Source organism: Eschscholzia californica, unplaced genomic scaffold (assembly GCF_041429995.1).
Source record: "Eschscholzia californica isolate CP2 unplaced genomic scaffold, dmEscCali1.0.p SCAF_2, whole genome shotgun sequence".
Lineage (NCBI taxonomy): Eukaryota > Viridiplantae > Streptophyta > Magnoliopsida > Ranunculales > Papaveraceae > Eschscholzia > Eschscholzia californica.
In genome coordinates, this window is record NW_028238309.1 from 899,674 (window position 1) to 913,969 (window position 14,296).

Sequence of the window (14,296 nt, forward strand, 5' to 3'; positions counted from 1 at the left end):
TGTATTTTCTTCAAGAAATTAGACTTGAGGTTTTCTTGCTTGTTTAGGATTTGTCTTGCAAATAAATTAGTGTTCAAAATATGTTATTTTGCGTAGAATTTCGAGCTTCAACGAGAAGCTAAATGAAGATAAGGGTTTCTTAATCCAAGAAGAACTTAACCCAGGACCAATTCTTCGACGACTAATCAACAACGTTCGTCGTAAAAGTCCGACCAAATCGTAGCTAGCTAGGCATGAGGGAATATCTTTTAATATATTGAAATGGAAGTGGGCAGTCTTCACACAGATAGGGCTAGTTGCTTTAGTATAGGGCTCAGTGAGGAGCTCCTTACTCCTATCAACTAGAAGTAATACAAACAACTTCCTTTCTATAAGGTGAGAGGGGACCATTTTAGAGAAAGCATTTGAGCTTAGTTCTTCTTGAGAGACACATGACTTCTTAAAAGACACTATTTAGTAAACTAATTAAGAACTTAACTTTACTTAATTAGAGATTTGTATTAGCAAAAAGGAGCTCATTAAGCGTGCGCTTATCTGTTTAGAGGATTTCGTGTCGGGCTGATCACGAGGTATCAACAAAGAGAGCAAATCATAGTTAAAAACACAAAAAGAAAGAGGACTTCCATATGGTGCACTTTAAGGTCAATTTCGATTTAAATTGGGCGGGTATAACACCCCATGTCAAGTATATTTTTTGTTAGGATTCAGAGACAAGAATAAAACTTTTAACGGCGACTGATAGAGAAAAGTGAATGACACCGTCAGTTATATATGCAAATATTTTTAAAGACAAGAGATATGGCTCGAAGAACTAATCGATGTAAAATCTATAAAAAAAAAAAGGGGTAATAACTAGAAAGGTCAAAATAATATTGGAAATGAGTAGAAAAGCACAAAACATTTGAAAATTATTATTCAGGTCAAAAAGTATACAAAGACTAAATTACCCTTTTTTGTCTTTTTGTGTAACTAAATTCTTTTATTTTTCTTTAAACTTTAAATCGATATAACTTTTGTTTGAGATGTCGGATTTCAATAAAAGTTTTATATTTAGAAATGATTTTTCATTAGCTTTATAACAACATCCACTTTTAATATATTTTTTTTCAAAAAAAACCCAGAAAAAAAACGGAGTTTTTTTCCTTACGTTTTTCTGCAAACACGTGTTTGCAGCAATCTGTTCTGCAAACAAGTGTTTGCAAACAAGTTCTGCAAACAACTGTTTGCAACAATTGATTCTGCAAACAAATGTTTGCAAACATGTATTTGCATTTGCGATATTGCAAATTGTGTTTGCATTTGCGATTTTGCAAACTGCGTTTGCATGTGCGACAAAGCAAACTGTGTTTGCATGTGCGACAATGCAAACTGAGTTTGCATTTGCGACATTGCAAACTCAGTTTGCACACGTTTACATCTTCAACATATTGCTTAAAGCCAATTTTTGGTTTCCACCCAAGAACTTTCCTTGCTTTACTAATATTAATCTCTTCCTGTATATACAAAAATTTTCATTGTATTCATTAAATAAATAGTTTACATTTACAACAGATAATTGAACATTTACTCTGAAGATCAACAGATCCGTTCATACCGAATTCAAATTGACATGCCAACATATATCTACAGATTAATAGATTCTCTGATAAGCAACGCATATGGTATCATAGAAGATGATAGCTGTTATCAAATATCAAAAACAACACAGGCAAATATTAGACTTGATTAAAGAAGTTGAGATAACAAGGCATCATCCAAGAGACGTCAGCGTTTGCATCAAAATCTCCACCTCCTCGACCTTCAGAAGCAGGATGACCTGTGCTCATAGGAACTATGTTCTTCTCTTGTTTCACCTTCCATCCATCAACTCTTTCTTTCCAAGCTACATTGCCAAATCCTTGTCCACCGAATTTCCTTACCGGATCCACAACTCTAACATTAGCTGCAAAAGTGATAAACCATCAAAAACTCGTACCAGCAATATACAAATTGAGAAGACACTACAAATTAGAGAGAATTTTTATTCTTGGGATTAGAAGGTCATAAACTCATAGGTTCACACGTGATTGATTGACATCGACTGAATATGGAAGTGGATGAATTCTCTTCCCTCCACCTCCGCCTCCACCAAGAGATGCCATAGAAAGACGGTCAGGAGATGCCACCGACAACTCCCGGACACCTGCAGAAAATGAAATCTTAGTATAAACTTCACCATTCAAGGGCGGAACATATTATGCTAAGGTAATGAAATTTTCATACCATCTGCCCATTGGTGAGCAAAGGAATGTGGCTGTGAGGAACTCATTCTTTATCAAACTTAGGAGCACCAACGTCCTCTCCTCGTCCCGTAGTCATATGCCAACTTAACATTCGCTCCACAACCCTTTGCTTGTGATCTTGGTTCCCAGAAGCATAATTGAAATCACTTGCTAAATCATTTCCATCTTCATCATTATCTTCATCATCATGAATCGGAGGACTTCCTAAAATTATTTCATATAGGTTAAATCAATAATTCAACATCTTAACATATAAAATCAACAAAAACTAAGAGATTCAAAGTTGAATTGAAAAACCTTTAATCCTCTTGTATCTAGTTTTACATTGAGGACAAGACTGGTTTCCATCTTTCCTTCCATACTCAGTAACAAGGTCTACAAACAGGAAATGCACAAACATCACATACAACAAAAAGTTCACCATCAACAGTTCTACCAACATCATCACCACAAATCTGACAAACTTGACCTCCGTGATTTTTCACAATCTTTGTCTGAATTAGAAAAAAAAACAATTAAATTCAAGTTCAGACAATTCTATAAACAGATCTAGTAAACAATAAACAAATAGAGTAATCCACTTCATACGAGAGTTAGAGAGAGAGTACTAATCGATGAATCTTCGCCGGCATCCATTAAAGTTACCAAATTTCTTCGATAATCAACTCAGATTTTACAACTCAAAAACACATTTGACTCAAATTCTTTCCGTGAAATAACCTAGTTTGTGAAAAATCAAAGAGAATAACTGAAACTTGTTATGAAATTCAGAGTAAATGTTCAATTATCTGTTATAATGAAGATCAATAGATCAGTTCATACCGAAGGTTCGCTGGAGGACTCCACCGATTTCGTCCATCGTCTTCCTCTCTCGTCTTTCTCCAATCTTTTTCTCTCTCCTCTCTGCTTAAAGGTTAAAGCTTTGGTTGGATTTTTCAATGTCTCGATTTTTTTTTAGAAAAAAGGGTATTTTAGGAATATATAAATAATAGAAATAAGATTTTTGACCTGATTGATAATTTTTAATATTATTTCCGACATAAACAACAATTACACATAATAAAGTTGACACTTTTTGTGATTTCAAACAATAAGAAGCTTTTTTGATTATTATGATAATATTTTGTACCTAAGTAGTCATTTTCTAAAAAAAGGGGAAAGAACCATCAAATTTCCTACCAGTACATATTTAGTGCATTACTATGAGTCAGTCTATGAGAAATGAAAAAAAAAATCGTCGCCTGAGAGATTCGAACTCTCGCGGGGAAACCCCATGTACTTAGCAGGCACACGCCTTAACCACTCGGCCAAAGCGACTTGGTTGTTATTCATCTTCCATGTTAATAATTTGTAAAATATGGAAGAAACATGTCTCTGGACGACTCTACCATCCTATCAGCATAGGGAATTCCAAGGGCATAGCTCGGCCTAGTACAATAGTACATGATGAGAAACTTCTAATATGTTGGATAACGAAGAAATTTGGTGCGGGCTGAAGCTCGGCTCGGCTCGGATGTCCCATGTCATGACACGGGCGTCCCATGCCAATTTTGTTCCATTCAATGCCTCTTTCATGACCACATATCTTTCCCGCTAAGGAATGGAAATATTTCTCCTATATTTGTGGTTCTCTCCTATATTTGTGGTTCTCTTGTATCTGGACTCTCCGAAACCACTAGAATACATTGGATGGGTTACAACTCATACTTTAAGGAGTATGATGCCGTGTCTCAAAACCAAGACCTTAAGGGTGAAACCAACTTGGTAACCACTCCAACCCAGGGTTGTTGACAACATTGGTCTTGCAAGAAGAGTTGCGTTTTTTGGTACTTGGTCAGATTTCTTTCATCTACATTTGGCTTGATGGTTGTCTCAGTTGGAGATGCGTGAGAGACGGCGGTGGTATACCATGTGGAAAGTGTTAGCAGTTCAAGTTCGCTTATCTGAAGTGGGAGTGGGTGGGATCTTGATCTTCTATCGTTCAAATTCCATCCTCCCACGACAAAGTTGGTTGATATATAATTCACTAATCTTGTAAACATCATGTTATCCTCACATTGAACATCATCTTTTTACTTTTTCTAGTAGGCTAATGTTTCTTCCTATCAAGATGGTGAAAGTCTACAATCTATTCGAAGGTCGTAAGTTTATAACAAAAAAATAAAAATGCAACCTGCTACAAGGCTTCAGAATTAGCAAGAAAACTGTCCGAGTACTTGGATAAATTTCACAACATATTCTCACAAAAAGGTAATTTGGCTTCATCCCAATCGTTCTTCGAAATGAAAACGTTCATAGCGAGGCTCTCATTTCACCAGTTTTATCATGTAGTAGATCATCTTCTTCTATTGCTTTAGAAGGTTTTAAGAACAAGGCCAATCTCATCATGTACAGCATAGACATGTCCGAATATATATATATTTTCACATCTGGGTTCGACCGTCCACAGGCAGCAGCAGGCAGCAGCTCTCGGATAATATAAGAAATGAAAAAAACAGTACTTTTTTTGTTTCACCTGAAATGACAATCACATAAAACACAAGTATAAGCTTAGAATGTTTTTCGATACTAAGCGAAGGGCACTAAGGCTGAAGAAAATTACGTCAAACATTAAGCATTAGAAAACCACAAATCCTGTATCAGTGGAGACCTATTGCGCTTCACTTGGAGTTTTGCGAGACTTGTGCTTGGATCTCTTTTCACGTTTCTTGCTACCGCTGAACAAATAACATTATGAAATGGTCAGGAGAGAGCTAAAATAACAGACGATTTTTGCTTTTACAGTATTAAGAAAGAGGAGTTTAGGGAAGATGAGTTAGGTATAGGAAATTTGAAAACATACTCATCCTGTGAACTTGGATCCAAACAAGATTTTAGTTTCCGATCACTATGCCTCATGTCCTTGGCTGTAGGTACCTTGAGTTTCATCACCTTAAAGAAGAGGCAGAGAAAAAAAGCATGTTAGACCCAAACTCGAAACTGTAAACTGAATTATGTTTGTATATCCTTGTATGTCCATGGGAATGCCCCGGTATCTAGCACAGGCTGAAGCAGTGAAGTTGGATGACTATTAAATTAAAATTGTACTGAAAACGAGAACAATACCATAGAATCTATATTGTTCAGAGATTGGATGAACTCCGAGATGGTCTGATTGGAGTGTTGACGAGAGTAGACGTTTTCCAAGTACCTGTAAGGATTTATTCATGTTGCGGTATATGGGGTATCACTTAAGTAAAATATATACAGTTCAAATGAAAGACAAGATATGACTCTTTTTGAAGAATAACGAAGGGATTATCAAGGAATAGTCACAAACCTGTCAAAATCGATAACTCTGTGTGCCTCATTGGACTTACGCAGTGCAGCTAACGCCAACTGCCAAAAAAAGGTACATGGTTTAACATAACCTAAACATCGAGAACACAGGAAGTCTGAACTCCGAAAGAAGATCGAAATGAAAATTTGAACATGAATTTGGTTGACAAAATACATTTACATGGTTGACAGTGAAAATTTTAAGACTTTCATGGCCACGGGTTGACCTAACCATTACAACAAAATAACTTACTAGTTTGAGTTTTTCGCATCACAATGTTATCATCCTCGTGATACGAAAGGAAAAGACACATTGAGAAAAAAAACTCAGTCTTGGATAATTAGTACTCACGAAAGGAGACAACAGAAAGACATTGACTTTCATCTGAATGCATTCTCGACATGTCATCATGCATAATTAAAAGAATCTGCAGATGACAAGAGGTTCACTGGTTAGAGAAGACTACCTGCCCAGGAGGGAAAAGAAGAGGTGCATCTGTGAGCATAGCTTTATCTACTTCCAATTTCGCTGTTTCTTCTAAGCCCTAACAAGATAGCGGAGAAAAAACAACTTAAACAACATTCTGCAGAAGTTATTGTCAACATGATGTAATTAGATGGCATAATATTAACATTGATATAGTTCACCATGAAAGAACACAAATTACCTTCAACATCTGTTGCTCGTCATTTGTTAGTCGAAAGAAATCCTGGAGAACCCAAATGCATGAATTAGCAATTCAATCATGTAAATCATATAACCAATACTAGAAAACAGCTGAGATGACAAATTATAAAGAAGGACAATTCGTAGTTCTTATAGGCATAACTATAGGAATTTAGACAATGAGCATCCACACTCACCTCCATATCATCAATAAAACCGTTTATGGAACGATATGGTGCGTAAACAATAAGATCAAATCCTAGACTCTGCAGAAGCCATTCAAATACTTCAAATTGATATTACCATAGTACCTAGAAACAAAAGATAATAACAGGTGACTTGTAAAAGGTATTCATGCCTGAAAAACTAGCATCTCGTTATTGAGAATCACTTGATGATCTTGTTGAATCCCCTTCCCAAGCTCCTCTGCTGAAACATGGTTCTCTTCTACCTTACATGATGCGTATACACAAGTTAACCTGTGCATAAGAGTTTTTGTTTGACAACATGAGTTAAATTTCATTAAGGGCAAAAAAAGAACGAGGGCTTGTGGAAGAGTGAGCAGCAATAAGAGAAAAAAAGAAAAGCATCGAACAGATCACATCATGAATATAACATTAAACCAAGCTGAAATCTTACAGCCGATAGAACATGTCTTACATTATGTGTTTTGGGTGGTGCTCCATTACGGACCACTGCAGGTAAAACCTCTTAAAGTATATGATGGCTGTTGCCTGCAAAGTATAAGAGAAATGACATATTTAATAATGGATAAATGACAGTACTTGATAAGTAGTATTTGATCAATTTGACACAGAACCATATACCTGAATTTTATGAGGAAATCCAAATGCCCCACAAACTTCTTGGATCTTGTGCTCATAGAATACTCGCATAAGTTGTTCTTCTTCTGTACTTAGTGGCTTTGGAAGAGAGTTCTTTTCAGCTGAAGTTCCAACAGCACAAGGTTGTCGATACATTTCAATTAAATTTGGGTAACATTGTTTTGACATATGAAAAGACAAGGTATTTACCACTATCTTTCGCATCAATTTGAGGCGCAAGGTAAGGCAAGGACCCGTCGTCACTACCTCGCATACGTGTAGCTCCATACTTCAAAACAACATTAGGCGATTCAGATCAACATGAAGTAAGCTCGAGATACCAACTAAGCCTAACAAAATCTTACAATACTTCATCACCTACAACTAAATAAAAGAGAAGTTGGATAGTGACACTGTGTTTGAACATCAACCAGCACCAGTTTATGCTTGTGTTAAAAGTCATGTATTTTGATTACTGCATTGTATACATCATAACTCAACAAATTAAACCTTTTCGACAACTTTAGCACTAATCTACCCTTTCTATGTGCTTTTACTTTTACTAAGATAGTTACTCAGAAATGCAGCAAGGTTAAATAACATAACGAATTAAGTTTAAATGACCAAAGAGTATATCAACACAATACCTGCTGCAGCGTTTTCATGGCTCTCTGATTAGTAGCTCGGTATTTATCCATCTATACATAAACTTAAAGTTATCACTTCGCAACTAAAAGTATAACGTATAAACCCAAAAAGATTGACACAAAAAATTAAGTTTCCATACTGTTGCAAACAATTGGTGATTTTGTAATTCAAGTAAGAGAGAATCTATTGTAGTTTACCAGATCACGTGGAGTGAAAATCCACTTAGCTCGATGAGTTGAGGTATGGAAGTCGGCCATCGTCCAACTCTAAGCGGTAAATTTAATCTTCAAAACAAAAGAACCTCCATTAATAATGCATTTATCTCTGCAAATATAGTGCTCTATAACCAGAACCACTAACACATCAAAACCATCTCCTAAATAAAATCATAAAATCTAGGACACCAGAGAGACATCTATCCCATTTTAACTAATGGTGTGTATGGATGACGGAATCATGAAAACTAGGATTCATGAGTCCATAACACTCACAAACCCATAGGATTTTCCTTGGTATATTTGGTAACCAATCGGAATCCTAAGATTCTCAATTCCTTCATCAAAAATCTATTCGGCGTTTTGGTTTTATATAATGTGTGGGCTGAGTGAAAGTATTGTGTTAATAGAGAATAAAACCCAAACAAGATTCTTTCAGGCATTCTATCAAACACTTTTGAAGATACAACTTCAATCTTAAAATTACAAACCCAAGATTGAGAAAATTGATAAATTTTTTAAAAACAAAACCCACAAATTGAATAGGTTTCACAAGATAGATCTTGATTTTTCAAACCCAAACCCTCAATAGAATCATATAATAAATTGATAATAATATCTTAATCAGACATTGTATTAAACCCCCAAAAACCCTTGAAAAAGGGTTCAGTTATTCAAAGTAAAAGATAGACAAGAAGAAATTGCATATACAGAGAGAGGGTGAGTCAGTGAGAGAGAGAGGAATACTTGTTACCCTAAATTCTCCAGCTCTCTAGGGTTCAAATTGAAATTATAGGGTTTTGATCAACGAAACAGTGAGACTCCCATTCCGGCAAAAAAGAAAGAGTTTGTGGGTTCTCCTGATGATTGATTAGGTTGCGAATGTTTGGAGGGAAATTTTTTTTACTGCCTCGCAAAATGTTTACACAGGCCTATTATTTTCCGTCCAATTTTCTCGCTCAGTTTTCTTACGAAACAAACAGGCCCTAGTTAATTTGGAAGTGTTCATAAATATTTGATTTTTTTTTTAACATCATTTTCTAGTGACGTGTTTTAAGTTTTTGAAGATTTGAAGTGGCAATAGAAGGTGTAATGCTCCGGGAAGCTTTTTGACATCATTTCCTAATGACCTGTTTTAAGTTTTTGAAGCACTGAAGCGGCAATAAAATCTGTAATACTCTCTTTGAAAATAAAAAAATGTCTCACCAAGTGGTATAAATTCAAGTTTTAACAGACTAATTCTCATAATTCTGTCATTCAAGATAAACGAATCATCTCGCAAGTAAGTGGTATGCACCCAAACTAATAATAATTGCAATTGACAAGGACAAAGGCTTTAGAGGAATTAGAAAGTGTATGAAATTGTCAATGCATTGACCGATAAACTAAAAAAAAAAAGTAAGTCATTACTTTGTTTTTGCTCTTCTTGAACTCTCTTACTTATTCTTTACTTTCATACTCTCTTGCTTATTTCTTTCCAATGGGCTTTGTCGACCAACAGTTATATCAGTGGCGTGGCCGAGAATTTAGGGGCCCGGTGCGAAAAAAAAAATTGGGGCCCTTTCTCTGGTTAATTTAGAACGTAATCTTTTTTTTTACACATAATACATTTAGTAAATATCACAAATGAACAAAGGTAGATAAATTTTTTTTTTTTTTTTTTTTTTTTTTTTTTTTATCAATATGAATACAAGTTGTGACCTTAACAAAAAAGAATACAAGTTGTGTATTTTTTTCTCCTGAACATTTATATGCAAAAACTGTACATTGAACCACACACCTATGAAAAAAAATAGAAAAACAAGTATTTAACTTATAACTAGGCTTTAAGTATAACTAAAACTAATGGATTACCTTAACTAATAGTAGTTGTTGTTAGTAATACTTGAAGTTGAAGGTAATTCCTTAACAAAAAAAAAATACTTCCAATGTAATAATGAGTTGATAAAATGAACAAAAATTGCCAACTAGGGGATTTGAACATGAGACCTCAAGGATAGTGCACAAGAAGTTAACCAACTAAGCTGCATTACATTTTGGGATAATTTCTGACTGCGAAACTATAATACCTGTTCCATATTAAGGGGGCCCTATTTCTCTAACAAAATTTGGTGGTTTGAGGGGGTCCGGTGCGACCGCACCGGTTGCACCCCCTCAAACACGCCCCTGAGTTATATACTCTCTCTTTGGTCCGATTAGTTTTCACTTTAGGACTAGGTCATTCTCTAGTTTATTTATTATGTAAACGAATTTCGTCATCCACAATAGCACATTCTAAATTGCGAGTCTGTATTTTGCACTTCTTAGTATGCAATAACAGTCGATCTACTTATCATTTTTCTACTATCTAATTTTTATTAGCGTCTCGTATACTTATCACAAACTAGTTTTTTTTCTCAATCTTGTAACCTTTAGAAACCAAGACTAGTTTGCATCCTAGTCATTTTCTAACCTTTATGAACAGAGTTCCTAAATGGTATTTGCCAAATAAAAACTAGAAACTCACAAGTAATCTCTTTCCATTAGTGGGATTAGTTCTAAACATCAAAGATTCCAACCTTTTCCTTTTCTTTCTAGGGGTTTCTCTCTCCAATACAATTGAGTGCTATACATCACATTTGACCAAAATGAAGATTTGAAAGTTACATGTGTGATTACAATATTTGATTGTCTATTTTTCTAAGTTTGGGCTTGTATGAGAAACGTGTAGAGAACTTTAATAAGTCATATTGTTTTTAAGTGCTTTTTAAAAGTACTTAGATTCTTATATAATTGAAGGATAGTTTAATATTGCAAGAAAAATCATCATGACTTCATATGAAATAACGGTTCAAAATCTTTGTACTCTACTTTTCACATTTTCTACAATTATTGTTGTTTTGAAATGATGAAAACTTTGAAGAGAAATAAACTCAAGAAGGCACCTCTGTCATAAAATTTGGGGAATCAAAATGCATATAATTACATCTATTTATTGACTTATATGACTATTTTTTCTCGTTAAAATTTCCCTCATGACGGACAAAAACGTGAGTTCCTCTTGTTAAGTTTGTGGCCATCCAACTCAAAACCAATTGGCAATGAGTGGAGAGGACCTATACTTTATATTCTTGGTTGCTCGTTACCCATTCTCACATGTGGGACTATTTTCACACGCCCCCTCACGTGTGGGGTTCTTTGAGCCTAACACGTGTGTTCTTATTCTTTACGGGTGACGTGGAGCACGTGTGACTTTTAAGCCTATCAAGTGTGAGCCTAGCTCTGATACCATGTTAGGTTTGTGACTATCCAACTCATAATCAATTGGCAATGAGTGGAGAGGACTTATATTTTATATTCTTGGTTGCTCGTTACCCATTCTTCCACGTGAGACTATTTTCACACCTCTATGATTTTTCAGACGGATATTTTAACCGAGGCACAGTTGTTAAAGCATACAAAATTATTACTGAGACATACTAATAAAACGTTCTTTCGTACGTAATTTGTTCGCCCACACAGGTTCTTTATGAGATAGGAGATGAGCATCCAGACTAAAAGAGCATATGCCCTTTGCACAATGGATGTCTATTGACCAATACAAAACCCACTGTTTGTAGTCTAACTTGGGTCTATAATACATTAATTTTCACTCTCCTTTTTGTGGGTTTGAAGTGAAAAAAGTCCATAGTTTTGATATAGTGGGTCTTTTCCAACTTTACTTTTGAAAACAGAATTTCTTAATATTTTTTAATTCTAGTCTAATGAATGTGATGATATTTATGATTTTGTTTTATTGTGAACTTATTGAACCGTGAATTTAGGTTAAGAATCAACAAGAAGTTAATGATTTCAGTGCTTCCCCCTCTCTCTGCCAATAAACATAGCCAAGAAGTGTGTATAATTGTGGGACCCTTGTCCTCCATTGAGAAAGCTAAAACATAAACAATGAAAACAAATGCTTAGTTGGGTCCATCTTGTTATTAGAGAGAGATAGTTGGTAGTTCCATACTTTCATGAATATGTGCTTCATTCATGTAGATGTGAATTGTGATAGTCCCACATCTTTTTGAGAGCGAGCTCATGACAAGGTTTTATAGAGCTTCCATCAAAAACAAAATACTGCAAGCCCTTGGGCCTAGGCTTCTTCTGGCGAAAGCAAGGCCAAAAATCGGTTTTACTTCCGTGATTGCCGTTTGGGGGGAGGGGGTATTCGAGCCTTGTTGTATAAGTATAGAGTCTTTTCAGTTACTAACTTTAGAACCTTAGGATTTGGTACAGTGTCAGTCCAATGATTTGGCTTCTAATAAGTCATGACAGACATTTATCACATTCATACATTCAATTAGATACGAAATCTAGAACTCATCAGTGAGTACCACTAGCAAGAATTCCAACCTTGCATCAGGACCTACGGGCCAAAGGACAGTCTGAGGTAGGCAGTTTCAATAGGGCGAATTGATCACATTTTGGAATCTCAAAAGCAAAAGAGTGAAAGTGCTCTTATTGTCTCTTGGTTTCTTCTTTCTCCTTATGCTTACACTTTCATCAAAGATCAAAGGACCAAAAGAGAGAACTTTTGTAAATTAGGCCACACAAGCATATTTCAAGACAATGAATTTTGGTTCTAAATAGTTATTACCCATGAAAGACAACCATTGATTTAAAGTACACAAACAACTTGCTACCTTTATTCTATTCACAAGACCTGAGGAACTAAACCAATAATAATTAGCACTTTTTGAGATTTTTATATACAATTCAATAGGGAAAACCCAAGTTGAGAGGAGAATCTTAGGATGACAACTTGTTTTGAATCTTAGCAAAATCTAGGTTTTTCTTCCCTTCTAGCTTGTTGTTTATATAGTGCTTGCTATATTCTCCATGATTGTATCTTCTATACATGGTAGGTCGATTCTCGTCGATGAACTCGGGTAACGGGCCAAGCTCAATCTCATAACTCGGAGCGTAAAATGTGACGATTGAGAGTCGATCTTTCTTCTTGTGTGTCACGGCTCGGTGTTCAACACTTCTGTATTTTCCATTTGTTAGAACCTGAAAATGAAGATAGTTAGAGTTGATCCATGAAAACAATGACAGAAAAAAATTTGGTTGCTAAGGGAGGAAATGTACTTCAATTGTGTCTCCAATGTTTATGATAAGAGCATTTTCGACAGGTTGAACCGAGACCCATTTATCGTCCTTAAGAATTTGAAGCCCGACAGAACTACCCGTCCCTTGCTGCAACACTGTGAGAGCACTTCCGTCCGAGTGTGGGCTTAGGCCCAAAACAAGGTCAGGTCTCGGACATGGCGGGTAGTAATTCATCCTCACAGCTTGAACAGCCGCACCAAACATATCGTTAAATGTCTCTTGGTTCAAACCAAGGGTCATGGCTATACACCTTAACAGAGTCTTACATAACTTCCTTATGTTTGTTGAATAAACCTCTAGAGCTTCACTGCAAAAAGAACATAGGAAATAGAAGAATGAAAATGCAGCAACAAATGAACTAGTACTCATGAATTTACGGTAAGAAATCAAATAGAAATGTACCTAAATTTAGCAGGATTTGTAGGCCAAAGTTTTGGGTTTCTTATGAAAAATGGCTCAACACCTAAAGCCAACATATTGCACCAGTCTAGCTTTTGATCTTCGGAGAAAACGAAAGCGTGCCCGTATCCTTGAACCGTCCCGGGTAGCATTGGGTACTTTTGCTTTTCTTCCAAAGGTAACATGAAGAAATCCATAGCTACTTGTTCTATAGTCTTCAATAACTCAACGTCGAGTCCATGGTTTATGATCTAAAGTTGTATCAAAATTAGTATTAGCTTCAAGAGTACTAATCTTTATGAAGTTAAATAAAAAAGAAGTTGCATTTTACCTGAAAGAATCCCCATTTTTCACAAGCATCTGAAAGTTTGAGTAGTTCTTTCTCTGTTTGATCTTTGTTTGTTTCATTGATTTTCGAAAGATCGATAATGGGTACTTCGATGGGTAAAGAAGGAAGGAGGTTTCCAAGAATAGGTCTCTCTGCAACATCGCGAACATATCGATGTGGGATAATTTTTGGTTGAGATTTTCTTAGTTCTTGAACATCTTCAATTTGGCCAACATTTAGTGAAGAAAATGGTACAGGAGCCATGAGGGAAAGTTATAAACAAAAGCTAGAAAAACAACTAGTGATCTTTTTTTTTGTTAAGGACAACTAGTGATCTTGTAATAACCTTCTCTTATAGTATACCTATGGAGTGAGATCCTCTATTTATAGACTTAGATATTTGGTAAATTTGTAAAAACAACAAAAATTATGTATGAAGTTAGTGGTTCTTTTTTTAAGTTAAACAACATTATTTGGAATTG

At 35.5% G+C, this 14,296-nt stretch overlaps 3 protein-coding genes and 1 non-coding gene across 7 annotated transcripts; all 4 read right to left on the reverse strand.

Moving 5' to 3' along the window:
* Positions 1 to 1,522: 1,522 nt before the first annotated feature.
* LOC147554992 (cellulose synthase A catalytic subunit 3 [UDP-forming]-like) lies at positions 1,523 to 3,002 on the reverse strand. The gene is made up of 4 exons (XM_086660301.1): positions 2,580 to 3,002; positions 2,263 to 2,486; positions 2,063 to 2,182; positions 1,523 to 1,942 (listed from the first exon to the last, which is right to left on the reverse strand). The coding sequence occupies exons 2-4, from the start codon at positions 2,306 to 2,308 to the stop codon at positions 1,716 to 1,718; spliced, it is 393 nt and encodes a 130-aa protein (XP_086516427.1). The 5' UTR covers positions 2,309 to 2,486; positions 2,580 to 3,002; the 3' UTR covers positions 1,523 to 1,715.
* Positions 3,003 to 3,517: 515 nt separating this feature from the next.
* Positions 3,518 to 3,599, reverse strand: TRNAS-GCU (transfer RNA serine (anticodon GCU)). Its single transcript has one exon. It is a non-coding gene; the product is annotated as a tRNA-Ser (tRNA).
* Positions 3,600 to 4,351: 752 nt separating this feature from the next.
* Positions 4,352 to 8,942, reverse strand: CYCH;1 (cyclin H;1). Of its 4 annotated transcripts, none has more exons than XM_086660285.1 (15): positions 8,709 to 8,942; positions 7,937 to 8,023; positions 7,739 to 7,789; positions 7,302 to 7,380; positions 7,095 to 7,213; positions 6,928 to 7,001; positions 6,626 to 6,746; positions 6,465 to 6,533; positions 6,269 to 6,310; positions 6,068 to 6,145; positions 5,602 to 5,660; positions 5,388 to 5,472; positions 5,125 to 5,213; positions 4,885 to 4,999; positions 4,352 to 4,797 (listed from the first exon to the last, which is right to left on the reverse strand). In XM_086660285.1, the coding sequence occupies exons 2-14, from the start codon at positions 7,994 to 7,996 to the stop codon at positions 4,933 to 4,935; spliced, it is 993 nt and encodes a 330-aa protein (XP_086516411.1). In that variant the 5' UTR covers positions 7,997 to 8,023; positions 8,709 to 8,942; the 3' UTR covers positions 4,352 to 4,797; positions 4,885 to 4,932. The 4 variants fall into 4 exon arrangements, with proteins under 4 accessions (XP_086516411.1, XP_086516410.1, XP_086516413.1 ...); XM_086660284.1 differs by having other exon boundaries at positions 8,702 to 8,942; XM_086660287.1 differs by having other exon boundaries at positions 4,933 to 4,999; positions 8,709 to 8,935.
* A 3,595-nt stretch (positions 8,943 to 12,537) lies between these two features.
* Positions 12,538 to 14,296, reverse strand: LOC147554995 (protein LATERAL BRANCHING OXIDOREDUCTASE 1-like). The gene is made up of 4 exons (XM_086660303.1): positions 13,818 to 14,296; positions 13,490 to 13,737; positions 13,067 to 13,394; positions 12,538 to 12,988 (listed from the first exon to the last, which is right to left on the reverse strand). The coding sequence occupies exons 1-4, from the start codon at positions 14,076 to 14,078 to the stop codon at positions 12,728 to 12,730; spliced, it is 1,098 nt and encodes a 365-aa protein (XP_086516429.1). The 5' UTR covers positions 14,079 to 14,296; the 3' UTR covers positions 12,538 to 12,727.

What these genes read in the sequence shown, in the direction of transcription:
- LOC147554992 (XM_086660301.1), bottom strand. Translation starts at nt 2,308, where the DNA reads ATGAGTTCCTCACAGCCACATTCCTTTGCTCACCAATGGGCAGATG. An exon ending in TGCTCACCAATGGGCAGATG is followed by an intron (nt 2,183 to 2,262) that starts GTATGAAAATTT and finishes CATTTTCTGCAG; the next exon opens with GTGTCCGGGAGTTGTCGGTG. An exon ending in AGTCGATGTCAATCAATCAC is followed by an intron (nt 1,943 to 2,062) that starts GTGTGAACCTAT and finishes TCACTTTTGCAG; the next exon opens with CTAATGTTAGAGTTGTGGAT.
- LOC147554995 (XM_086660303.1), bottom strand. Translation starts at nt 14,078, where the DNA reads ATGGCTCCTGTACCATTTTCTTCACTAAATGTTGGCCAAATTGAAGAT. An exon ending in AAAAATGGGGATTCTTTCAG is followed by an intron (nt 13,738 to 13,817) that starts GTAAAATGCAAC and finishes ATACAACTTTAG; the next exon opens with ATCATAAACCATGGACTCGA. An exon ending in ACATTGGAGACACAATTGAA is followed by an intron (nt 12,989 to 13,066) that starts GTACATTTCCTC and finishes CTTCATTTTCAG; the next exon opens with GTTCTAACAAATGGAAAATA.